Genomic DNA, 27,250 nt, shown 5'->3' on the forward strand with positions numbered 1-27,250 from the left:
TATAGACACAACTGCCACTGTGTCTAAGGCTTTTCACACAAAGAAAATGTGTTTCAGCTGTCAATATAAGTGGAAACAAAGGATGACAACAGGTGCGGCGATGAGTTTAGATTGGATGAAGTTGCTTTCCGATGACTCGGAGCAGGAGGCACTTCTGTGTAAAAGTTTGTGAAACCATAAACAAGCAAACCGTTAACCTGGGTTACGAGCGTACTTAGCAACTTTGGAAGGGAGGAAAAAAAAAAAATCACATTAAAAAGGAAAATTGTTCAATTCCTTTGCGCCCACCCCCTTGTCATAAGATATGGATGTCCCGTAAGGTTATTTGTGTTTGCTGGGAAATGAAGTGCTCAACTGGATTAAAAACATACTGCATATGTTTGGAAATCTGTTTCCCTGGGCGTATGAGTGGAGTGAGCGAGCGTGAAGCAGCAGCTTGCGTCTCCTCCAAGAGAGAGGGCAGACACTCTCATCATTAGCTGGGCTACAATGTGCTCCTCTACCTGCTCCAATCTGCACAGCCAGGCTCCACTCTGACGCCAGACAGATGTTCCCAGCACGAGGTGCAAAGTACCGAGATGGGGGGGACGAGAGTGAGCAGAAGAATGGAAATATTCAGCACGGCACACAATAAGAGTTTAATTATGAATAATACCAATGGTTCTTTGTTCTCTCAATGAAGCTAGCTATGGTTTGTCTGGCCTCTGGGAAATTGTTTTTGGCTTCCATATGGGGGCAGCTGTCTGTCAAAAATAAATGCTTAAATCACAACATGCCACAGCAGAGATAATTACAGGATAAAGAACAATGCAATTATGTATGTTTATTTGCCATATAGGGAAGGCATTCTGCTAAAACAAACTCTATGGATATGGCAGAGGTGAATAACTTTGAAAAGGCAGAGCTACCTCTCACTACTCACATTTCTATGTTTATAAGCTGAGATTTAATGTGATAGCAACTCAGTGAAGAGGAGGAAATCTTTGTGTTCTAACAATAAGAAGCCTTTAATGCTCAACTGAGCGTCAGTTCATTTTTTAAAGAGCAAAACACTGAATGAAATGCATTAAAGACTTAACAGTGTGCAGTCAAAGGACATGTAGAGGTGTGGAGCAGACGATCTCTGCAGGCTGCAGTGTTCACAAACACAAAGCCAGCTGGTCTGATACAGTCACAATACTTCACTGTTTGTATTTGCCTGAGTGGCGGCAGAACACGAGCTCTGCACCCCCCGAGAGAGCTGCTACAAAAGAGATGGATGTTAAATATTTTCATCCCTCATGCGCCATAATAACGAGCATATCTAACTGCGCGTTGAACTCTCCACCAGGTCTGTAATTACCCAGGGAGAGGAAGTCAACAATCACATGACGGCTTTCCATCCACAGGCCATCTTGAAGCAAATCTGTGAGGATCTGAAGGACGATCACGGCCGACCGTATGGGTCAACAAATGTCCTCAGCCTGATAGATATTTTTGGGTCTTTTGCATTTACATATGACATTAATATGCAATCTTTGTACCCAGATCTCCAGCGTTATAAATAGAGTCCTTGTTCTCTGGATTCTGCCTACGTTGGGATTGGATCTCAGATGGTGGACGTCTAGTTTGGTTTGATTCTCACAAGCATAGATACTGTATATTCTAATTTACAAATAAACACAAATGTCAATCATAACTCATCTTTCTTATGAGTTATGGGAACAGTCACTCAGCACTCAGGAACTTAGTGAATTCTAAAATTCGAAAATGTTTTTTTTTACTAAAAATGCCATGAAAACCTAAGGCTGCTACTTCTGCATCTTAATTGGATTTTACAGCGATAATGAACACCTAAGGTTTACTCAGTGTAAGAAAGTGTAAGAAAGTGAGCGTTAACTCCGCCAGTGTTTGCTAAGTTCACATTGCATCATATTGCCTCACAAACAGCCAAAACTATAATTAGGGAATAAGTATTAACAAGTAAAAGTAAAACCCGGTGCTGTATTTATGTAAGCTGCCTCTATTCAGATACTAATGATTTGCTTGTTAGAGTAATTATCGCTGTGAGACCGAACTGGAACATCTGCATCGATTTAGACTCTCAGAGACAAGAGAGGGAGGGAGAGGCTCACAATCTGGAATTCGACTTCGAGAGAGAGAGACAACAATCTGTTAATGGTTATTTTGGTAATTGTCCATAATTGATGCAAAACACAGAGTGTGCTGCAGAGATCCAAAATTACCGTTGCTGTAAGGGTCACTGAAAATATTTTTATGAAAATGCATATATGAAATAATGTAAGTCCTAATAGGAGCTGAACAGCTGGCAGAGGGAGACGATACGCAGCCACACAGATTACAAGAAGCTGCTACAGTACAGTCAATGGTTCTTAGCAGACAACTGTAATGAGGCCATAACTAATTCAGAAAGTTGCATAAAATATACTTGCCAGAAAAACATTAAAATATGAGATCTAAATCAATGTTATAAATCACCTCAACAGCGCTACCAAGTCACGGACAAAGATCAGTGGAAGTAGCTCATGCGTGCGCGTGTAGCGGACGGAAAAAGAGACATTTAGAGCGTGAATGTGAGAGCCACAGTGTGAACACAGGACGAGTCGGGCTACTTCAGACAACATAGATAACTACTAACTCAACTTAAGTCAGCTTAGATTAAACCAATTTTAACGCGCCACAATGAAATCAATTTGCCGTAGATAATTGGTGGATTGTCGACAAAAATGTCCAATGTTATCTGCTGAACCCCTAGGGGGCGCTCCATGTACCGTACAGAGATACACCTACTGTATGTTTGAGAACCTTTTAAAGTGATAGAAAGATAAACGATGCTGCGTGAGCGCCTGTGTTGGCCCGTTTGTCCTTGTTCTGTTCCCGTTCTCTCTCTAATGAGACGTCTGAAGAAATTCTGTGTAAATCTGCAGTGCCCGAGCTGCTCAGACCAGACCGACCTGACCAAACCCCTTTACCTTAATAACCGTAACTAGGGATGAAAAACACACACGCTAATTATATCGACACGTGCAAACTGGGGCAGCGCTGCGTGACCTTGGATTAATGAATATATGTGAAACCAACATGGCTCCAGTAGCTGATCAAAGCGCTGATCCTCTCCATATTTGGAAACATGACCGATGACTTTGAATCGTAAACACGTGTTTTTTCCCCCCTAAAATCACCTTCAAACACAGAAATATGATTACTCCGCTGAATATGTTGACATACTTTACTATTGTGACATCACAAAAAAAACAGCAACTAAATCTTTATTTAATTACATGTACTCGCACTGCTCATTTCTAACCTGTGAAAATAACCGACTGCACCGAGACAAAAATCCAATACATTCATATGGACAGTTGGAAAAAATAAAAGGACCATCCTAAACTGAGGTTGTGTGATGTCACCCAGACACCCTGGTCAATTAAACACCTCCCACAATAGGTTGGCATCACTCAAAAGGCTCATTAACCCTTTTGACCAACCATCAGCCTCAATCAGGGAAAAAAAAACATGGCTACACGTTGGCCAATCCTCTACATGGGCAACGCAGGTCAACACCCACACAATTGACAGGAAATTGAATTGCTGGAGAGAACGTGGTCGGTCTGAGCACTGGAGAGACATTTGTTTATTCACAACTGGTCAAGCAGCCAGACGGACTTTACAGGCTTCAAAAAAAAAAAAAATGTGATGAAAACGTGAAGCCTGCTGCGATTTCTGTAATATGACTTGTGATGTGTGTATGCGGCATAATTATTTACAGATTTTGAAAGCAAGCAACCAGGCAGGAGTATGGTTGCATAAATTGCCGCTTAGGAACAAAAAATTCTGAATTCATACCTATATAAATAATATCCCAGATACATAAGGTTTAGATCTTTGAATTGCTGTTTTTTGCATTTTTGCCACTAAAACGAGACGCAAGCAGCTTTGTGTGGTTGTTTTTCAGATCACAAGTCTTAATCTACCGAGTTGATCTCCGGGTTCCCGTGGGATTAAAAAAATGTCTGCAAACCTCCAAATATTTGAGGCAATCAACAACTTAACACGCATTTGGCGTTAGAATGCAAGAATATGAAAACACAAAAAACGGATGGATAAAAAGGAGTGAAATATGAAGAGAAATAAGGGGATCGGAGCTGTGCCCATTTCGGGGGTGTAAAATATGGAGAAGTGTGGATCATTGGGGGAGCTGCTCTGCCTGGGGGAACAGATGAAGGGAGGACACTCTGCCAAGATCTCTCCACTGGAGGGGGAGCTGAGGGACTGGAGCTCTATGGGAGAAAGTGTGTGTGCGCCTTGCATGCTGCTCTCCTCAATCTCAGTCTCACACGCCTGCATTGACACGTCCCAGCCTCTCTGCAGCAGAGGGAAATTGCTGCTGACAGGCCATTGCAAACTTTCACAGCCATTTAGAAAGACTTACTCCCACACTTTTGTCACAGGCATTTATTGCACAAGATACATGATATGAAAAATTAACATTTTTGAACTCGGCATCTTCGTTTTTTTCACCAAGTTAGGGCTTAAAAACCATTCATAATTCTTCAGCCTAGCGAACGGGCCCCGGTGCAGATGTAAACACCAAATATGCCAAGTGAGGCCGGGAGATAATAAAAATGCACAAAAATCTGAACACTACTCCAGAAATTAGAGCTAGATGACTAATCCAATCACAAATGCTGCCCGTGTCCCCATCACCAAAACACACTGAAGCTGCAGCCAATTGTTCTGGGAGCGGATTTCTCTTACTGTACCTTCACGTCCACGACCAGCCAGTGTCTCCAGTGAGCGGATGTTGGACTGCTGCGCCTCGGAGCATCAGGATCGACCATCATCAGAACGTAGCTCTTTTTCTGCACAACAGAACAGAAAAAATGCAGGGGGGCTCATATATCATTGCAATTAATGCACAGTGCCACACATTGTGATTGGCCCACAGGCATTCCGCCGGCGCCAGTAACAGCGGTATATAAACAGGTGCACATTTGCTTTGTAAATGCTGTCGATTTGCCGTTTCTGCAGCACATTTCCCAAGGCTTTTACAGCCAGCTCAGCTCGGCTTGCCTGAGCTAACAGCACTTGTTTAAACACTTCAAAACAGATGCTTCACTCCTAACAATAACATCCTTTTAATACGCCTAACATATTGGAAGCAAGTGCGTAATTTATCTAATCATGAATTTAGCAGTTTTTTGCTCTTCCTGCCAAAATTGTACAAAGCCAGTTGATATCAGGAACGAGTTTCCTGCTTGCCTGACACATTATCACAACACAAAGTCTTATTGTTTTAGCAGTAAATGGCAGAAAATGCGAGGCTTTAACGGCTTTATTATGAGTATGAAATAAAGCAGTATTATAAAGCTAATAATTATGCTCTGACTGGTACAGCCATGCTGCAACTACAGTCTATCCCTCTTCTTCTTCTCTCATATCTATCTATCTATTCCTCCTGTATGTTACTCAAGCCTATCATCTCTCCGGTGACATCAACAAAATGACAACGTTTTGGAGCCGATATCCACTCGATAACATATTCACAGTAACTTTCTGCCACTTACCACTATCTTTATACCCCTCAATCTGTCAAAAGATAATGTGAGAGAAAAAGCATCTTAACCAACACTTGATCACAGCTATTGGACACTGACTTGGCGCCTTAATTGCAGGAAAATCTTCATTCTGTCTGTCCCTAAAAGTTAGAGAATTATGAGAGCAGATTGAATTATTGCGAGAGCACATTTGTCATCTCTGGTCCTGTGCCCAAAATCTGCCAGACCATATGATGGCTGTTTTTTTTAAAGATTTTGTTCACTTCCTCTACAAACAGAGTCATTAATCGAGGCTCCTTCAATACACGATGTCTCCTTACTGTATATATAATGAAGCAAGGCTTAATACACATAAAACAGATGCGCCGTTGCTTACGTTCTCGCACGGGCTGCCAAACAGAATTGTTTGCGGCGTAGGAATACATTTAACAGAATCAAACGCAAACATATACATCAGCGTTTGTTGTGTGCTATCAAGGCATTCTTAAAAGGGCTCTGGAAAATGATCCTAAGCTGATGTATTTGAACCAGATAAAAGAAGTAGTCATGTATTTTTCTGCAGATGCTCATTTTCAGAAGGATTCTCTGCCTACCTGACAAGCAGTAATAAGCGTAAACAACTAAGCCTAATAATAGGATAATACTGTAGTCGCAGTGATAGTGCCTTCAGGTAACATCCAGACACACCGACAACAATAGAGCCTCCTCCACAGCCTGTCAAAAGTGACTCTATATCAGTGACCCCCCCCGGGCAGCTTACCAACCATGACCTGTTGCCTTCTCAGGAGTTGTAATCCTCATTTGTGCTCTTGTGCTTCCAGGCAAAGGCACTGTGATAATGTAGTTACACTAATATCTAAGTCAGAACCTGATGCATTGAAAGAAAATTGAAGCATTCAAATTAACAAATGACCTCAAGTCACGTTTCACAGTGAAAGCAGGTGCTTATTATAGGGTATTTTACATATATATATATATATATAGGGTGGTTTACTACACCCAGAAAAAGCTCAAAATGAGAATATCTTGCTCTCATTTCCGAGAGCAAGAATAAAAAGATGCTTCACTTATGCTGGCCGACACGTCTCCATGATTCCTGCATATATTTAGCGGATGAATTTCTACCTGTAAGAATCTGGCTCGTCCAGCTGGCACGGGCAGCAAAAATACAAGAGGCTCCCTCCATGCTTGCACTTCACACATTGTGGCATGTACCCTTCTCTCTTACAGGGACTTTTTTTTCTCCATCTGTCAAAATCCACATTAATTACACACTGATATGCGCGGAAGACTCCAGGGAAAAACAGATGCATATTCTGCCATCTGAAATCATTTATCAGGGCTCCAACAAACTAGATGTACATCTCAGCACGTTTTAACGGAGCACATTACAATTGTTGGTATCTATGAGCGAACACATTGCAGAGTTTAGTATTAATTTATTTAATATTTCTGTGTTTAGTGTTAGTATATTCAGATCATGGTGGAAAGGCCATCTGACACTTTGCCATGTCCTCTAATGATATCTACAAGACAAGAAATCTATGAGAGCAGGAGTGAAATCTTGGTAGGTGTTGGCTTCAGACCGCAGAGCTCTAACGGGCCATTATAAAGGACGGGATGTGAAGGCCCTGGGTGCAGGCTGGAGGCGGGGGAAGATTGAGCCTGCGTTCTCCTGGGATTAACCTCCCACTGCCCGCTGTGATCACAGCAAAACGGCCCACTGGGACCACACCTCAGACGCTGGGATGCTGAAATAAGCCTTGCAGCCGACTGGGCGGCTCTGTCACGGTGACTGGTCAGTGATCGGGAGGCGGCGGAAAGGGGAAGTGCTCTTTTTGAGTGCCACCTACATTAAAGAGCTGGGGGGGCTGTGACTGAAGAAACTCAACACCTCTTTACTCATATAACGTATTGTTGTGGTTTTGTGAAATACATTTTTTATCCTTGAATTTTCAAGAGATGACATGGAACTCCCACTCCATGCCAATAGCACTGAATAGATACAATATTTGCAAAACTTAAGATGGTAAAGAACAAAGGCAGAGGAAGACTGACGTCTCCAAGGATGTAAACTACTGGCTTACCTTTGAGTGAACTCTGCTGGGGATGAGAATCAGAGAGATGTCTAATCGCGGCTCTCGTAGAGCTGCCTGGGCTATTGAGCCCAGTTCTGCTAACTGATGACACCACGAAGGGCGAGAGTGAGATGGAGAGAGGGAGGGAGAGGAGGGCGGCCCCTCTGTGAGTTTACAAGTTCACGGTTTATCCCTGACCCAATACCAAACAGTGTCGTCCGTGCAGCTGCCTATTAATATACCACTGCTTTATCCTCTCTGTTCTCCGTCTCCTTCAGCTTCTGTGTACAGAAGCCGCAACGTTTCATTAAATGGTCGACTGCTTTCAACACTCGACCCAGGGCAATGCAAAGCATCGATCTCAAATCCCTCTTTAAGTAGCAAAAACACTTGAACTCGTTGGGTAATTAACAGGTATCTGTGTTGTGATTAAGAGACGGCGATGGCTTAACAACCATCGACTGCAGCTTACAGCAAGGTTGAAAGATTGATCTGTAAATACAGAAAAACATAAACCTTGAAAAGCTAATAAAGAAAGCAACCAAGGCTGTTATTTCACCACCATCATTAAACATTTTCACTTAAAAGACAATGTATTAGGTTCAGTCTAGTCTAGTTTGATCTGAATTCATAGTGCACAGATGTGTTTATATTTAGTATAAACTTAAAGGATCTCATTGTGAAGACAGGACAGCAGGTAAACAACCAAAACAGAGGGATGGTAGCGTGGTTCTGTAAGGGTTAGAGGATGCGTAGTGGAGGTCAAGGGTCGGCCAGGCAGCGGTAATTGAATCCTGTGCAGACAGTGGGGGCAGTAGACCCACAGATGAGATGGAGATAGAAGCAGGGCAGCGGGCTCATCGTAGGGACACGCTTGTGCGCTCGCCTAGAGGTGGTCAACCTTAAAGGTGAAGGGGTCCATATTGTCATTAATAACAGCCCCCCCCCCCCGCCCTGCACTTTACACGCCAAAGCTCTGAAACCTGCAAGGTACAAAGCTCAAAGGGAAACAGGGATCTGCCTCAGAGTATCAGGTGAGGGAACAACAACCAGATGATTATATTAGAATCTACTTAAAATATTTCAGGAACATCTTGTCGACCTATGTGTTGCTTGTTGATATAAACACATGGTGTCACCTGCCACCTCGTGCATTCCCCTCTCAGTCCCACCCCGGTGTCCTAAACAACCAGTAGGAGACGCTAGTGGCTCCTCGCTTGCAAACAGAGGCAATTATGTTCAATGGACAATGCAGAATTGTAGACAAAATTATACTCAATCATACTAGCCATCCACACCTTGACCAAGACAACAGACGTATTAATAAGGAAAAGCAAAAAAGCAGCAATGCCGGCTGCTTCCACACTTGGCTGTTCTCTAGCTTCATTTAACACAAGAAACATTTTGTTTCCTCCCAGTGATCCGGTGTCCTCCCACAGTCCCGTCAACTATTGGCTCCGGCTTCCCGCAACCCTGAACAGGCCAGCGGGGCCATGTACACATCTGCCATCCACATACCAGGCTGCTGCTGTTTGAGAGGTGGACCAATAAATGTTTCAGGATCCGCTGACCAGAAAGCGGTGTTGAGACCCTCAAGCACCTGTAGTCATCCAGAGACCACGGGAGAACCATCCATACATTACCTGCAGGCTCCTAACACATACATATGTAGCTGCATACATATGCTCCTGCAGACACTGGACTCTCTGCACAGCCCCACATATTCCCTGCACAGCTCTGAGCATGTGTTTTCTAGGAATATGTAGGCTACCTGAAAATGAAACGCTGACTCATACCAGATAGTTAAAATAACCTGGAAGCAGAAGCTGTGCAGTGGGAAGACAATGTGTGTGTTATAATACATATAAGTGTTATATTACAGATTTGTGTGTTCTGCGGACACACGCTGTACAATCGCTAACACCAAAGCATTCACAGTCAATTGGTGCCGTTTCCAGCTGAGAACACTAACAACGAATTTCACACATAAACTTTCCACCTTTTGTTGCACGATCTTTGAGATTTCTTTAGAGCCAGCATCATTTACTGAGTTATTTAACCATCACATTGGTTATTGACACGTGTAGATGCTAAGCAAAGAGAACAACTACCCTCCCCGGTCTCTTCCTGAGCGCTTCACACAGTGATGGCTGCCCACTACCTCCAAACCTGCCTATTTTTAACCCAGCCTCCCTCCCACACAGGACTGGAGTGTGAAGTGGCTCAGAAATCCACACTTGGAGGAGCCACATGGTCAAAGGAAAGTCACACGTGGATACAAATGCATATTTCTAGGCCTCAAGACAACATAGTTTACTACATCGTGCCATGCAGCCAAACAGAGCAGTGAGTGCAGCGAGGCGAGGAGGCGCCGCTTCAAGAGGATCTACGGCGGAAATGAAACACATTTTACATAATTACATAATCACATTTACGCATTTCTGTTTGAATGTATCGGAATAATATCATCTAGACTCCAAATTCTGCCCATTGGATCTATACCCGTTTGCTGTCTCTGACTCATACTCATTCGTCATTGGTGTCCTTTTGCCCATCAAACCTCAAGCGAGCAGCTCTCTGATAAACTCTGCAAAGTCTAAACGCAGTCTGTCCTGAACTCCTTGTACTTCGGCGCCGCTGACTGGCACCGGTACGAAGCCATAGCTAACAGTACGACGGTTCACAGTCTGATTGAAGCTTCGGGGGAGGGGGGTGGGGGGGAGGTGGGGGTGACAGAATTAGACGCAGCCTAGAGAGGCATTTCTGCATTTCTCTCTCTCTCTCTCAACGTTGAAGACTTCTTTCACCGCGCCACAGCCGTGCTCATGTTAAGCTTATTAGTCACCCTGGATGCGATCTTGCTAGCTGAGGCTTTCAACACTTTCTAGCGGTGGCTTTACACACATACACCTACTCAGTGCCATGAAAGCATCTCTGGCAAATGCACATGCTCATGTAAAGTAACCGGCATTAACAGGTACTCTGAAGTAGCATGTGCGGCCATAGCAGCTCTGATCTGGCACATGCTAAAAGAGGCTGTGTGTGTGTGTGTGTATGTGTGTGTGTGTGTGTGTATGTGTGTGTGTGTGTGTGTGTGTGTGTGTGTGTGTGTGTGTGTGTGTGTGTGTGTGTGTGTGTGTGTGTGTGTGTGTGTGTGTGTGTGTGTGTGTGTGTGTGTGTTGGGGGGGGGGTGTCTGTCGTGTAGTTTTAGTGGCTGAAAGGGCCTGACACAGTCAAACAGGGCAAATTACAGTACTGGACTCATATCCATAATTAGTCTGTCAGGCATGTCATAGACTAGTCATAGATCTGGCATGTTGTCTCCAGGTGCAGCCGATACAAACAAATGGTTTAGTACATTGTAATTACTTCAAATGGGTATCGACATCAAAGTGAAGTATTTTTGAGAACAACGACAGCAACAACAATGACATGATTTTGAATAAGTAAACAAGGTCAGAGTGTGTCGAGCAGTATGTGTGAGACTGACGAGAGACTGATGAGATTTCTAAGCAACCAAAACCTAATGATGGTAATTGTTTTGAATGTAATAAAGGATTCTAAAAATTGACAATATTCAGGGTTGTGAGATTGTATTTTGGAAGCTAGGATGTTTTGCCAGTTTTCTAACAGTTTTTCTATAAGAGGTCAAAAACTGTAGGAAACATACTTATCTTAACAATCTAGCAGTGTGCATCACATTCATACTTCAAAATTGTATCGTGCGTATAATGTCAGTTTATTTGATTAAATATCTCTTTAAACTCTTATAATAATTAACAGTTTTGCCTTCTCGGAGAAACATCATGCAACAGACACAATTCTCAGCATGATGGGCTACATCCTGCCACAAAGGGAGCTTAGTTGTAAGCACTCTGACACCCCTTCCTATTTGGCCATCAGAGCTGTTAAAGGTGTCAGTGCTGTTCACAGGCACTGTGTGTTTCACCAGCCAAGATGGCTTCCACATTTTTTCTATCATGATTAATTATGGTTTCTGATGGTAGTACAGTGAGAAAGTGTAAATTATTCCCACATTTTCTTGTGCCCTCCGTGCAGTCACTTGTGTAGGAAGATGCTATTGACGCCATCCATGGATGGCGACCAAAAGGCATCTACAGGGGTGGGAGCGGTGGTGGTGGTGGTGGTGGTGGTGGTGGGGGGGGGGCGTACTTGGCGTGTGGGCTGAACCCAGTCCAGGCTGCCAGTTGACAGGGCCGGATTTTCCAGTATGGAAAACTCTTGTTTCAGTGGGCGAAGCTGGGTGTTGGGAGACTGGGAGAGAGGACTGCCCAGGGCTTGGAAGCTTGAAACTGAATATTTCAAACAGACAGGCACCGTCTGTGTTCCAGTGTCACCAGCCCACCCGTCTGACAATCGGGGCCGTGTCATCACACGGGCTCTGAGTAATCCAGGGAGCACTCTTACCACCTTGGAAGATGTAACAAATCTCACACGTCACTGCGCTCTAGGGTTCCAGCTAATGATTATGTTGAGCAAAAATGTATGAGATCTCAAATATTTGTCTTCAGAAATATTCATTTAACACAATCAAAGTGCTGCAAATTGCTTTGAATCCTCACAATGTCTCTTAAAAAACAGGCGCTGTGCACGCAGGAGAACCGGTTGAAATTAAATAATTTGCCTGACAGACCATTTTTGGTGTGTTTATATATTTAGCTCTGTCAGACAGGACATCACAGAGAATGGCACAGATATCACAATGCAGGAACTGTTATCAGAGGAGGTACAGGTTTATGGTTCAAGGGCTCGTCCATTCATAGAGAACAAGCTCAGCCTCTCTGCCTGACACACTGATAAAGACGGCACAAATAAAACAGCTCCACAGCTCCATCTTTGCCTCTCCCCAAGGGAATAATATACCACCCATCTGAATGTGGCACTATTGAATCATTTCCAGCACTGATGATTCATTTGAATAAAGCAGCCTTTTTTAATTTTGCCAACTTGAAGTGATACTGAAACGAGGGAAACTAAAGTAACATTGTCAGATATGAGGAAGGACAGATGTAACAGTTTCCTATAGGGTTGTTAATCCTAATCCCCTTTCAAGCAACAATTAATGACAACAACAATAATCTTCACAGATATGCCGTTTCCATTCATTTTTGACTGTCAACCATAACCTGCCTAACTCACATAGACCAAATCCAGGGGGATATGTAGCTGCAGGCAGATAGGATCTTATCCTGGATTTGCATAGATAAATGCACAGCAATAATTCTAGAGGCTCGCGGAAGAGAAGTGTCGTTGACCTGAGATATATTCTCCAATCTGACTATGAACTATTGACGAGACCTCTTCTCAAGAGCTTAATTTTCACTTTCAAATATGGATCCATCCACGGAAAGATGTCGGCTTGTTATCTGCATTAACATGGTATGTTTAAAGAAATAAATGAAATCAAAGATGGACTTCTCCCCCCCCTGAAAAACTTTGGATGCAAAGGATCAGTCTATCGAATATGAAAAATCGTCAGCTTGTGCGATGAAAGGGTTATATCTGCATTCAAGCTAAGAGACATATTCTAACATACACAGACACAAATCCTGTTGAGCTGAGCCGAGCGGAGATACCCTACCAGCCCTCCAAGGCACAATTAGGATTTCACGGGGGGAAGAAATCTACATTCCTGCACACATGAAGAAAGTCCTTTCTCCCTCCACACAACAATATCAACTTTTTACTCAAAGAAGAACCTGAAGCACCACTCGATCGGATTTGGACAAAGAAATTTTAAAAACAAAGCCAGAAAAAGGAAGAGGAAAAAAAAAAGATCTAAATTTAAGCTTTAGTTGTTAAAAGGAAAAAAAAATTCATGGTGCAGGAAAATCCAGTTCTAAGCCTCCCAGTTCCAATCAATTTCTGCTATTCTCTGTGATATGAAAAGAAGGAATCTTTCAGAAAGGCTCAGTTTGTTTGAAGTGCTTGTCTGTGCAGAATGTTTCTATGAACAGCCACAGTCTGATTAGAACACCTGTCAGACATTCAGTCCATGGAAGACAGGTCAAGTGGCTGGCTCGCCAAATCTGAGACAAGATAAAGACAAAACACTTAATTAAATTCCAGACTAAAGAAATCAACGCATTCAGGGAAATAAATCACAGAAAAATGACTTAAGTTTAGCAGGTCCGATGTTTAGTGTTAAGGTTCTGAGAAAGGAAATTAATGTTTTCATAGCAAATATCATTAGATCATTAGCAGACTGTCATCTGCGTAAAATAAGATAAAGATAAATAGCATGAAGCTAAATCAAAAGGCTAATGTGGTTGACAGGTATGGCATTAATTAATAGGTCTGTTTCCTGGTAACTAAATAAACTTTTTCCCTGAGGTTGGTGATCTCCTCGTTAAGGTCACACACACGTCACCATTTATTAACACACACACTGTGAGAGTGTAAAAAAAACCCAATAACTTACTACATTCAATTATTAATTATTATTTCATAGTAAGATTAGTTTCTTTCCTGTTATTACTCTTATTGTATATGTAGGATTCTAGTAGCAATGCACGCAACGGCGAATAATAGCTAATAACATAAATATCATTGTTGAGTCAAAGTGAAAGGACTGTGTGCAACATATTCAATGTAATACTCCATGAAAATAGATTTTGTTGCTGCTTAATGTTTTGATCGTGTACTGCTTTGTGCGAATCATTCGAAAGGCTTGGAATCCAGTCAACACGATTTTTTAAATGCTACTTTTGCCCAGATTGCATCGCAAAAAAATATCCTGCTTGATATTGATACATTTATATTGATATCCTGCAAATCATTAATGCCCAGAAAAGAATAATTAAACTCTTCATTCCTGTATATTTCTGATAGCACACTCTTTTACATTCAATTAAAAACCATATGGATGTACGGTCACATTTACTGTAACCCTATTTAACTCCGACTGACATTAAGCTAAATACCATGATGACAGTGACTGGGCTGAGGCTTCAACTACAATGAACGTCTCCGAGTTTATAACTACAAGTCTACTGATGTGATCGGACAATATCTATGCCCTATAGCTCAACCATAGACCTTTATGCCAAATAAAGTCAGAAATGAAGAAACGATAAAGAGTGAAGAAGTATTTCAGTTTGACCAAGACCTTTTCTAAATGCCTGGACTATGAAGTGGTGTTTTAAGGAGAACACATGGGAACTGTCACTACTGATTCTCATACTGATTTATGTCCGGCCAGAACAAAAGGTTAAGCACATTGCCTATCAAAAAAAAAAAAGCCCAAATCTGCGATCAAGCATAAAGTTGGCGCCTCAATAAATCATGCAATCACTGTGATTCGCTTTTCTCATTATCCATATCTCTTCACACAAAGAAACAAAGCATCCTGCCAACACCTACTCTGTGAGAGAGCTCTTTCAGTTCAGCTCAAAAGCTAAGAGCTCCAAACCTCCACACCACAGTGTGGGCAGCTCTGGCACGGCCGCGTGCCTAAGAACACCGACTGAGTGCAACAGTTGGACTAATAACAGAACAAAAAAAAAAGGGATGCACAGTGGGGACAGCCATAGCTCCACAGCTGAGAAGCAGGTTGACTTCTGCCCACCTCTCCTTCTCTCTTATTCAAGAGTGCAACATGTCCACAATGCCTCTCAGGTCTTAGTGCCATGAGGGGCGGTGAGCTCACAGCTTCAGCCACTTGAGGGTAAAGCAAATCACTTTAATATGTTAAGAAGATTAAGCTGGATAAGTGTCTAGATACATTTTTTGAAAAGCCACGTAAATCTCTAGTGTTTTTATTTGGGGAGGGGCGGCGTGTGAGTCAGTTGAGGCGATCAACACAAGCCCACCAAAATACAACGCCATTGGTTAGGCAAAATTGGGCTTAGTCGAGATTTTGCATTTTAAGCTTCTTGAATCTAAGACCATCCCACCTCATTCTTATTATTCTTAACACCAACCTCTGGGACAACAAAACTATGGAGAGACATCGGTCACAATTTAATGTGCCACAGGCTTAGCCTCGGTTATCACAGCCTTCTTGTGGTGGTATTATCGCCAGAATAGCGCAGGTGATTTTTTCCTTTTCTTGTGAGAGTGATAATCTCGAGGTGAAAGTGTGCGATAAAGGAGAATCAGGTAAACACTTTAAATCAAATTACTTCAATGGAAAAGTGTAAACGCAAGAGGGATGGCTGACTTTTAAATGTTAAGAATTAATAATCTGAGGGTGTCCGCCTGTCAGCTTGCTGTGCTAGAAATTGAGTGTGAAAACGAAGAAGGAGAAATGGAACAAATAATGTAAAGGGATTAACAAATCATTTGCATACCATTTCCCCTGCTTCCAAACTACAGGATCAGGGGAATGACAAGGAAGTGATTGCTGCTTTTTCTGCTTTTGTTTGTTTTTTACCATCCCGTTCACAGATCCTTGAATGTATTAGTGTTGCTCTTATTAGTCTTATTATGGCGACAGGTAAAGTGCAACCCTGGACTCAGATAGAAGAGCAACTATAAAGTCACAACAGAAGTCCGGAGGAGCAGGAATCTTCTATTGGAAAATGTCCGCTGAAGAAAAACTTGGATGTAGAAAATCTACTTATTTACTTTCACAACTTACTTTCACTGAGCCAAATGCGCATTAACCTGTTTTTCTTTCCCTCCATCTTTCCATCCAGAGTTAAGACAATAAGAGCACTGAGGAGATGAAGGGGATGGCATTATGGGGAGTTAAGCGTTGTGAGCAGCCCCGAAGCTGTTCTTAAAGGAGGTGAATCAGAGGATTGGGACAGAACTAAACTGGAACTAAAGTGTGTGCCGGACCCTAAATAAGAAGTGCTAAACATTTCGGGCAAAACGCCACTGAGCAAGGCATCTGGGTCTTAAGTAAAGTTTCACACCATCACTATACGACGGCTTAACGCTGACAAAAGGAGCCGCTAAAGTAGGAAAAGTCTATAACTTGAAATTAAAGCACACACACAAAGTATCTGGTAATCATGTCGGCAAAACCACTGAACAGCATCTGCGTTGACTTTCGGCATATTCAATAACAGTCCAATTTCTGCAGTCAAAGCACACACACTCGCACAGCGTACAAGGTAAAGAGACAAAATGAAAATGGCCCAGAGCAGCAGGAGGTCAGAGGTGATGCACAGTACTTGGACGTCGTGAGTCCACAGACGTCTCCCCGCTGGACAAGTCACATTCAAGTTTCTCACTGTGCCGGGGTGAGATCAAGCCTCGTCGTCTTACAGTGATTCTCTGGCAAATGTTAGGTTTCCGTAGCTCATATAAATAGAAATTTAATCTTGTATGTGTGTCTAAGTACCCACAGCAGCAGATGCACTTCCCATGCAGATTATGAATCTCTGTTTGAACAGATCTTGCAGTCAATGTATATGAACTGATGAAGTACCATTTCTGTGAATAATAATCAGAAGGTGCAGGTTTAGTTGGTACTTTTTATTACAGACCTGCTGCTTCTCATCTCTTCACTATTCCCTCTGAATTCTATTTGTTCGCAAAAGAGAATCTAATTAATAAATCTCGTGTTTCTCACATGTGGTCTCTGCAGGAGATTTGCACAGAATTCCAACAATTAGCAATTAACAATAAGCTTTGAACAACCTATTAAGTGCAATTATCATTAATAATTGTGAGATTAATGCAATAGAAAAGTGAACGTTTATCAAAGCAATCAGATCAGCGCCTGTCGACTGAGAAACATTTTCTCCAACAGCTCGGTTTGCACAGGAATCGGACCATTGTCGTCTATAAAAGCGGCCTATAGCTTCCTTAATCTACTCTTATCCTCCCATTGATAATACAATACATTTTCATGGTAATTGAAAACTCACAGCCACAGAGTAAAAATTGCTGCCTACGCTCTTAGACCAAGTGTTAAGTGAAAGAATACCATGCATCTGCAACCACAGGGTACAAAAGCAGAGCTGTAAAAAAAAAAAAAAAAAAAAAAAAAAAAGAAAAAGAAAAAACACCCTGACACTGTTAGTGCACAGCTCAATGCAAGGTGAAGAAACAAAGGTGACTGGAGGGATGAAGAGGAAACAGAACATGAGCTGAGGTGAAAGTATTTATTTATTTTTTAAAAAGAGATTTAAATGCCTCATGTTCCGTCTCTCCTTTATGCACATGGACAAACTCCTGCCCACAGAGGGCAGAACTCAAGACCTTGTGGTGCATCAGCTTGTATGAATAGTTGTGCTTGTGGCTCTATTGTCCCGTGTGACACAGACATCATACACAAATCATTCCTCTCTGTATGGAAAGATGGCTTTTGTGGCTTATTCCCCTCTTCGTTCACTGAATATGCATAATCAATCCAGCGCTCCTGGTAACAGTGGCAGTTATTCTTTGCCGGTCTGAGCCTTGCATGAATCATACGGGCAGTGAGTGAATGGAGCGGGGCCATAGGTCAGCTTAACGTTGGGTTACGATGACAAAGGGGAACATTAGCTAAGGAAATAATATTGAACAAACACACTGATTTAATCCAGCAGAGCCAGCAACACCCACCTGATGTCTCTGAATATGCAATTACAAAGACATTACATTACACCAGTTGACTCTCACTGTCATATGAGGGCTCAGAAAAGTCTGTTCCATCTAAATATACATCCTGGACTCCTTAGTGAACGAAGACCATCGCCTACAGAAAATGAAATCCCTATCTTTGCACTCTCACATCCCCAACACGACGACTTATCAGGAATCCTGCATGGGTGGACATGTAGGCTTTCCTAGGAATGACAGGGTCTGCTAGAGAGGAACCCCACCCTCGCTTTCTCCGGCATGCCAACACAGAGGAGAGTGGGCAGCGCTGAGACGGCAGCCTGCCGTGGGCACTGCCAGGCTTAAAGCTGCCCTGTCGTCATCAGAGGCTCGCAGAAAAGAACGCAGAGATTCACCAAAAAAAGAGGAGGGGGATCGTGGCATTTAAATCCTCTCGACGCCCCCACATGTTTCAGCAAAGCATAAAAATCGCTCACAGAGAGAGAGAGAAAGCGCAAAAGAAAAAGACGGAGGGAAATGGAGAGGAAACAGCTATTAGCAGCAGTAGGCAAGCTCAAGAGATCATAGTGAGGCAGCTCTAATCGGAGTAATGGGTTAAATCCTGGTTCCATGCGGCAGATGCAAGAATTTCTACCCCAAAAAACAAGTCTACAAAATCCTGCTTGTACTGTATAAGGCTTTGCCCTTTGGCTCTATAGTCTTCCTCAAAGAAAAGAAAAAAATTAAAAGAAGAAACAAACAAACAAACACTAAAATTGTGTCTGATGCTTCCCTTTAAAATCATTCCACATTTATTCTCAACTAGAACAGAACCACCAACTGGCCTAAAGAGAAAGAAATGGCTGCTATAATATAACACAACACGTGTATTTGTCATAAGAAGCTGTTTAAAAGTGTTTATACATTTTAGTTCACCGGATCAGAGACATAAATTGCATATATTGACATTGATTCTTGAAAGATATTTGAAAAAATGATCTCCTTATCTCCCAAAGTTAAGAAATGATAAAAAAAGTAAACCTGTTTTGTCAATACCTGATCAGGAGCTGACATAATGATACGTAGAACTGATTTGACATCATCCGCAACTCTAGGGCTGAAAATATACAACAAATTACATCACTTTTCATTCTTGTGACCTTTGTGGCTTAATTCTGCCATCATGTTCGCTGATTTAACCATCCAGGTAAAAGTGAGGCCTACAGTAATAAAGCAGACTTACTATAACACAAGGGGCTGTCTCACGAGCAAAGTGAATACAAAGTTTGTGGTTGTAAACAGAGAGGAATAATCAAATAACAACATTAAATCTATTTAAAATGTTGGTAGGAAAATGTCTCTCTAACATAACAGTAGACAGTGTTGTAGCATTGCTCCATCTAAAATATGTATTGTCACTTGGCCATGATTGCTGAGCTGTGGAACTGTGAAAATGCATTTCTTCCAAGTATTAGTCGTCAACGTAAATGTCAGAATGTGTATTTATGTATATATCTCAGACAGCAGCTCTGACAGCTCCAGCAGGTTTACATCATCTGCATTGATGGTGTCTGTGCTATGTTCTTGTGTCCTTAATGACTCGCAGGTCATCTAATGGGTCAACCATAATGTCCTTGTCTTGAGTTGAAGTAAATCAATTAGTGAATTAACAAGTACAATTTCGAGCAATGTCATTGGGTCAGCAAACCTTTTGTCTGCAGACTTGGATGAAGATCAGACTGCATTTTATATCAGATATTAATTACTAATGCTAACGGGAAGTGTCAATGTATTTGTTGTAAGGTTGTCAAAACTGTGGAAGAACTGAAAAGTATTGACGTCAAACTTATTATTATAATAATCATTTCCCACAATTGATTCTACAGCTTGTACATGAAATTCACTTTCCAGTTCCTGCTTTTTGCTGCTCACAGAATCTATGTATTTTTACTGTTTATAAAAGAATGCACTACTTTACTATCCTCCATTTTTTCCAGCACCACCACCCACCTCTTGGTATCAACCCTCAACACTTCTCCTGGTATCGTATCGCAATTTTATCACCGTAACAACCCAAATCTGTTGTTATAATATCCACAGTTCAGAGGTTAATTTACCCATACAACATACAAAACTCCTCTTTCTGCAATCTCCACTTCTGTTTTGTAATGAGAGCTTGAATTTCAACCTTCCCCGACACTTGGTCCCGGTTTCATACTGGAGGCCAGCAGCATCCTCAGCCCCGACGTCTCCCATTTGTGTCTAATTGTTGATGCTTTTGAGGCTCCGATTGCCAAACGTGTAGAAGCTCGATACATGCCAGTTCGGGTAACTCAGGGTCAAGTCACGTGCTGAATTGTTGATCTGAAGTTTGGATGGAGAAATCTGCAGTTTCTGTGGCCCTTTGCTTTTGTTTTCGGTCATGAGTGCCTATTTAGAGGCGGATTTATGGGATTTCTGCCCATTGCGCTCCATTACAATTACTCAGCAGGCATGCATCCCGTCCCAGTAATGAAGTGGGTGTTACAGTGGGTGGATTTGAGACTGAGCGACCAATATTCTGTATCGCTGCTACTGGGCACAAGGACTGAGTGGCAGAGAATAGCAGCAGCGTTGACAGAATGGCACGGTGACAGGAAGCGTGGTGGAGTAGCAGACCAACCACGGAACCACAGGCAACAAACCCGCCTGAGCCCTCAGTAGCGCGTGTGTTTGCTTAAGTGTCAGGAGAAATGGAGAATTACATTTCAAAGCCCAGTAAATAAAGTTTGTATTGATTTAATCCAACATGTAATCTGTTTTGCTGTCTGACACTGATTCTAGCAATAAAAGAGAATCATGTAAGACAGCATTATAGATAATACGACCATAGATCAAATGGAGTTTGGGCAAGAGAAGGGCCATTGATCATGTTCAAGCCAGACTGCTTAGCTGTGGAATTCATAAACTACCTCCTAAATCGAGGTGGCTTTCAATTTAAGTTTTCAATTTGCAGAGAGAGGGTTTGGTGAGCGGTTGATGTGATTTTGTCAACTTCAGCAGGGGTTCTGTGGATTGGGAACGAGCTCTCTCAATCTGCTGCTCGACAACAGAATTCTGTGTGAGGCAGGCGCTGAAAAGTGCACCGAAAAATACACATAAATACAAAATACACTGATCATTTGATTTGCATCTCTGGGACCCGATTGTGGCTGGCATGGAATGTCTCTGCATGAAAGGATGGATTGTGTGTGCATAGTGATTGAGTGCAGCATTAATATTTTTCTCTTCTTGACGTGTTTCTCACCAGCAAATTACAATTGGATTCTGTCGGATTAAAAATTATAAATATTTATATTTTAAAGCAGACTCAGTATTTTCATGCAGACCACGTTCTTCTTTTATTTGTCTTGTTTGTTTTGTTCTAGAGATACGGTGAAGCGTGATACTTTAACTTCTTTCATTCTGCCAATTGTAGCTCCCATCAAAGGACATGAGGTCATGGATGATCCCTAAAGCACAGTGTGTGCTCTTTGCCAAAGTTCAGTCTAATAATGGCATATGAGGCTGGAGAATCATTGTTCTGTAGCGTCACTCATACTGAGCAAACAGAGTCTAAACCAAGCATTCATTGGAACTGAATACCGAACCGGACGACAGCATTATCAAATATACAATGTACTGTATGTTACCTGACTTTCTGAATACATTTAACTGCGAGTATAGATCCAACATCACTTTAGTTTAACCCTGTTATCCATTTAGAGTTTGAATATTTGAGGTGCTAGCACCACCCGCTGGCAACAAAGCCAACAGAAACGTTTCAGTGCGTCAAACAAGATAACAGAGCAACATCAATGTACAAAACTAGGGGAGGGACTGTGTTTTAAATATAGTTTGATTGTTATTTCAGGCTTATGGACATTGGTAAAATTCTGTTTCAGAATCAAAAACTGTAAAGACCTCCTGTGCTGTTTTATGCAAGATTTATTATCCATTACTGCCCTCTAGTGTTACAAATAAACAAGTGCACCAATGTGTCCTAACATGAAAGGATAAGTGCGTACACACACACACACACACACACACACACACACACACACACACACACACACACACACACACCTTACCTCATCAGCTTTTGGGTACAAAACCCTTGGTGCCCCCCACACTGTGCTGATCTTCTCTCTGAGTTTCCTCCCCTTTGGAATTTCCAGGCAGTTCTTGATGTCCAATTCTGGATAATGAACTTCAAGTCCATCACTGAAACCATGAGAAGGGTAAAAGATGAGCCTCTATTCAGACTGCAACACCATTCTAGTGTTTTCATTTGTATCACAACCAAGTAAGCAAAAGGTTTGGAGGTTTGTTTGCATTGTTGAAAGGTTTCCTGGTCATGTTTCTGTTGCTACTCACCGACAGTAAGATGAATCCTCAGCGCTCAAAGTGTGTTTTGTTGCTTCCAGGCAGCAAAGCTCCCAAACACAGACAGATAATAGCAGCAGCCATGACACAGTCTGCAGAGCAACAGGGTCTGTTTAGGCATGGATCAATTCAATTTCAACACATCAATTATTAATGAAAGTCAAAGTGGTCCTAGATGAATCACACTTCCTGATCCATTATTAAATGAGTTCTTCATAGTTGTGATTTTTTTTTGCAGTGTAGATTTTTAGTTGACAAATGAAAGAAGAATTCAAAAACAAGATGGTATAAACCCGCATATTGGATACTTATCTTACGTATGAGAATATCCCTTTTACTCTCGGTTACTTCTCCAAAACAGACACCACTTACAACACCTTCAACTACAAACACACATCAGCAGCTCTTCACATGATCACCGAGTTGAGTTTTAGATGTTTTGGTGGCCTTATTGTTGTTTTAATGTGTCAGTGTGAATCTTGTACCCGTGGCCCGAGTCAACCAGACTACTTGGTGGATGTGATAGTGCGATTATTTGTCTTCAGTAATGTAAAAGCCTGACAGTACAATATAAGTCATTACATAGCATAGTTTTAAGAACATAAATAAAACTATACTAGTTTACTGCCATTCCATTGGCATAGAATTACAAAAGAAGGAACTACCATCATCCATTTTATATTAGTAATACAAATAGGATAAAGTTGTGCCACAACACCGCACTCTCGTGGTAAAACCTGGTATTACACCAACTCGCCACACTAACTGGCTCTTTGAAGTGCAACATGCACTTGTTAAATATAACAAACTCAATACAAGACTAAAATGCCAAGTCACCAAACAGCATAAATATCTGCCTGCATAAAGGGAGGGACATGCAGTGAAGACGAGTGCGGCTCGTTTGTATCCGGGATCTTCAAAGCCAAACCGGGATGTTGTTTTAGATGAGTTAGCTGCTAGCAGAACACGCATGAAAAATGCGGATAATATGACGCCAAACCAGCCACAGAACTCATAACAATTCACTATAGTGCGTTCTACGTGGGTTACAAGCGGTTGTGACGACTATTTGTATTAACAGGATTCAAACTCAACTCACCCGGCAGCCAATCTCCATTTTCTGATACGCGATAACTATACTTCCATATTTTGAGAGTAACTACACCAGGAGGTGGCACTGTTTCCCCATTTTGCAGACCGTGCAGGAGGATTAACGTTCCAACCGAACCCAGAAGCAGAATTGGGTGATTGATTCTCCTTTTAATAGTTCAACTAGTTAAATTAAGTCCACATGATGTTAAGTTTCTTTTATGTGACGTGTGAGTGCAGTATAACAGTCTTCACAAATATTAAAAGAAAAAGAGCTGATGTATGAACTGATGTAAAACAACAGCTTGTAATAACCTCTTTACCCTCATACAAAGAGTAGCTCAAGACCAGTAAGCAAATGAAATACTTTTATTTAAAAGTATTATTGATTACAAAAATCTATTACACTCTGTATGACAAAGTGGAAGCAAATAATATTTTCATAGGAAACAACATTTGACTTTAGCAAGTAAATGCATAAAGCACAACAGTAGATGTGGGTCCTGGTTTACTGACTTTTCTTTGGCCACAGCTCCGTTGCGGACATTCTCTTAAAACCACACACCTGCCACGTGGACAGAAAGCCCCCCCCCCCGTGTGTTTAATCAGGACTCGGATTCAAGACTTCAACCAGCTCTTTCCCAAAACCCTTAAACTCCTCAGTGGACATCAGACTCAGCCAAGTGGAAGGCCAACTCAGTCTTTACATGCTCGGAGCCGCTCTGCTCGGCGCTCAGCACCGCTCCAACAGGGAAGGACAAATACAAGCTCTGCTTCTTTTTTTGGGGGGAGGGCGACTCTTCTACGCCAAATATGGGATCTGAGAGTTTGAAAGTGGAGGTCATGTTATTTTGCTTGCGTTTGGCCTTCTTCTTTTCCTGTTTGTAAGCTGCGTTCATATTGGCTATCACCTGCAAGGCAAACAGATCACAAACATTCAGACAGGAAAAAGAAGGGACCTTAAGTTAAAAATATAACAAAATAAGAGAGGTGAGCAACCTCATTCCTCTCCACAACGAGCTAGATATGCTGACTCCGTTTTAAATTTTGACCTGTGATCACAACATCCTTGATAAACGGAACACGCTACATGTTTTGTCAAAATCCAGTCCATCTCCCATTTTCACAGTGGAGACCAAAAGAATCAGTATTACCAACTGCTTCACAGAGTTCTGCTGCTCCTGCATTATGCTCATATATGTGGAGGCTTCCTCCTTTGAAGAATACACATCCTGCTCTTGGTTATCACAGCTCAGCATGTTGGGTGGCGCCTAAATGTAAATGTAAGGAAATAAAATTGAGTAAATAAGAAAACAAATCATACTGGAAATATCATTCGTTGACAGTAGATTCTTACCACGGTAGGTAAATTCGGTTTCCTGTTGAACACGAGGGAATATGGAGTGAATTTGGTCGTTGGGTTGGTGGACGTTCGGAAGAGAAACACCACCGGGTCCAGGAAGTCGTCCCATTCCGACTGCTTCTCTGTGACCATCTGGACTATGGCCTCCTTCAATAAAGGACTTGTGCAGTCATGAAGAGGGTTGAGTTGGGGCTGATCCAGAGGAGAGACCGTCTGCATGATGCTCCACCTGTCACACAGCAGCTTCGTCACCTGAAAGAGAACACCACAGCCACATTCACAAATTGGCACACAACAAAAACCCTCTGTTCCATTCATTGAGTTGTACTTATATTGAATTAAGCTCCAGACTCACATCTCACCTCATCGCAGAAGTCAACATTCTGTGTGCACACTATTGTTTTGGGTGAACCAAACCTGAAAGAACAAGAGATGAAATTCCGTTTTGGGTTAGGACAGCTGGTGGGTTATCAAGAAAGGTTAACCCAATAAATCAGGATTCCAATTGGGACCTTTTATAATTGGAATTTCTTCTCTATCAACTCCAGGGCCTGAACAATACTGATTTGATTGGGCAGATATTGATATTTGAGAGTTAGAAAATAATCAAAACAAAATATATTGACTAATATTTGTATTTTCCAGAGAAACAGTAAATTATGTATCACCCCAAATATGATCAACCAAGCTGTAGTCTACCTGTATATGCATTTGGAGACGCATCGTGCAACAGAGAGTCCGTCATTCTTTTGCACCGGAAAAGCCTCAACCCATTTGCTGAAGTAATCAATGAGGACTGTGGTATGAGTGTTGCCTTGCTGAGTTTCGGGGAAAGGCCCTGTAAACAAAATGGCAAGAAAGTGTTTTAAGAGCAGGATAAAACAAACTTATAAAAGAAAATGAATCTTTGAAACTGTATGAGGTAAACACCTATGATGTCGATCCCAACTATGTCCCACGGTGCATCCACTTTGATAGGCCGGACGGTCCGTGCCATGTTTTTGGCTCGCTCTGTGTGCTGACAGGTCTCACACACTTTGATCTGAAACAGACAGTAAACACAACTCAATGTCAATCATCAATGTTAAGAGTCGAAGGTGAGAGCAAAGTCCACTAAAGTGCTTCTGTGATAAAAGAGAACGTCTTTGGCTGGTCAGCTGATTACACCTCAACAAAATAACACATTCCTATTCCCTGTGATGTGCTCAGACAGATGTCCTCACCCAGTCCACTACGTCCTTGATGATTCCCAGCCAGTAGTACTTGCTCTGGATACGGTGGACGGTCTTCTTCTGACCGAGGTGATGGCCGATGTCATTGAAGTGGCAATCCAGGAAGATCTGCCTTTTTCTCTCCGCATCAATCACCACCTCCCTCTTCTCATCCTTCTTGGGTCCCACATAATACAGCTTGTCCTCTTCCATGCAGAATGGGGACAGAATGGGACAAGTTGTGGGACATTGAGAGTTATTCGTTTTCTCTACTCTCTCTTTAAATCTAACTACCCTTACATGGCGAACAACAGAGCTTGTTGCACTCTGACTGTGATGGCTGCGTTCTACTTTGACTTCCCAATGAACCAACAAGTACAATAGAGAATAAATGGAATGGAACCATTATCAAATTCAACAATTACACCTATTACATATTCTAAAACTATGTAATTCTTCCATTAATCTCCTATGGAACATATGGCCGCTACCGTTGATACACAGCCGCAAAAGTCGAGATATTAAACTGTAATTCATAATATTCACAAAATATCTGAAGTCAAGACACTAACCGACAAACAATGCGACGCCCGATGTGATGCTAGCAATGCGCGCTTAAACCCGCTGTTCCCTCCCTTCCCAATCCTTACAAAATGTCTCTTACCGTCAATGATAAACTTCTGTGCGTATCTCTTGAGGTTCTTCTTCCTCACAGGGTTCACCGTGTGAGGGAAGCAGCCTTTAGCCACGAAAGTATAAATGTCCCCCAGCTTATTGGAGCTCGATTCAACCACCTCCTCCTCAGCCACTTGCAACGAATCTACACTTAACATGTCCGCACACTCTTCACGAATTAGTAAAACGGACGCCTGAGATAAGATACCTCATCTAAATCGGGGGGGGAAAAGCTGCTTCGGAGGGTAAAATACGTGTAAATAAACGTAAAAACCGGCTGAGCCAGGTGATAACCAGTGGAGTGGGGTGCCTGCTGTGCTTTCCTTCTACTATACAGTTTTCGGCAGGTTACAGCCTTCGATGCGCACTGCTGCC

The 27,250-nt window shown here is 42.1% G+C and overlaps 2 protein-coding genes across 2 annotated transcripts in view; both read right to left on the reverse strand.

Annotated features, from left to right (window-relative positions):
• The window catches only part of pebp4 (phosphatidylethanolamine binding protein 4), a 44,959-nt gene extending 21,264 nt beyond the window's left edge, over nt 1-23,695 (reverse strand). Inside the window, exons 1-4 of the mRNA XM_076151120.1 lie at nt 23,637-23,695; nt 22,529-22,629; nt 22,243-22,375; nt 4,764-4,862 (exon numbers count right to left, since the gene is read on the reverse strand). Coding sequence (XP_076007235.1) covers nt 4,764-4,862; nt 22,243-22,375; nt 22,529-22,629; nt 23,637-23,654 — 351 coding nt within the window. The 5' untranslated portion in view covers nt 23,655-23,695. The remainder of the gene's footprint in view (nt 1-4,763; nt 4,863-22,242; nt 22,376-22,528; nt 22,630-23,636) is intronic.
• A 282-nt stretch (nt 23,696-23,977) lies between these two features.
• On the reverse strand, nt 23,978-27,195 carry LOC143001171 (gypsy retrotransposon integrase-like protein 1). The gene is made up of 8 exons (XM_076150628.1): nt 26,865-27,195; nt 26,213-26,406; nt 25,920-26,031; nt 25,689-25,827; nt 25,352-25,406; nt 24,984-25,241; nt 24,781-24,897; nt 23,978-24,537 (listed from the first exon to the last, which is right to left on the reverse strand). Exons 1-8 carry the CDS (start codon nt 27,031-27,033, stop codon nt 24,286-24,288), a joined length of 1,296 nt encoding a protein of 431 aa, XP_076006743.1. The 5' UTR covers nt 27,034-27,195; the 3' UTR covers nt 23,978-24,285.
• Nucleotides 27,196-27,250: the final 55 nt, after the last annotated feature.

The sequence above is a fragment of the Genypterus blacodes genome, unplaced genomic scaffold (assembly GCF_046128005.1).
Source record: "Genypterus blacodes isolate CSIRO-AG114 ecotype Tasmania unplaced genomic scaffold, CSIRO-AGI_Gbla_v1 ptg000053l_1, whole genome shotgun sequence".
Taxonomy (NCBI): domain Eukaryota; kingdom Metazoa; phylum Chordata; class Actinopteri; order Ophidiiformes; family Ophidiidae; genus Genypterus; species Genypterus blacodes.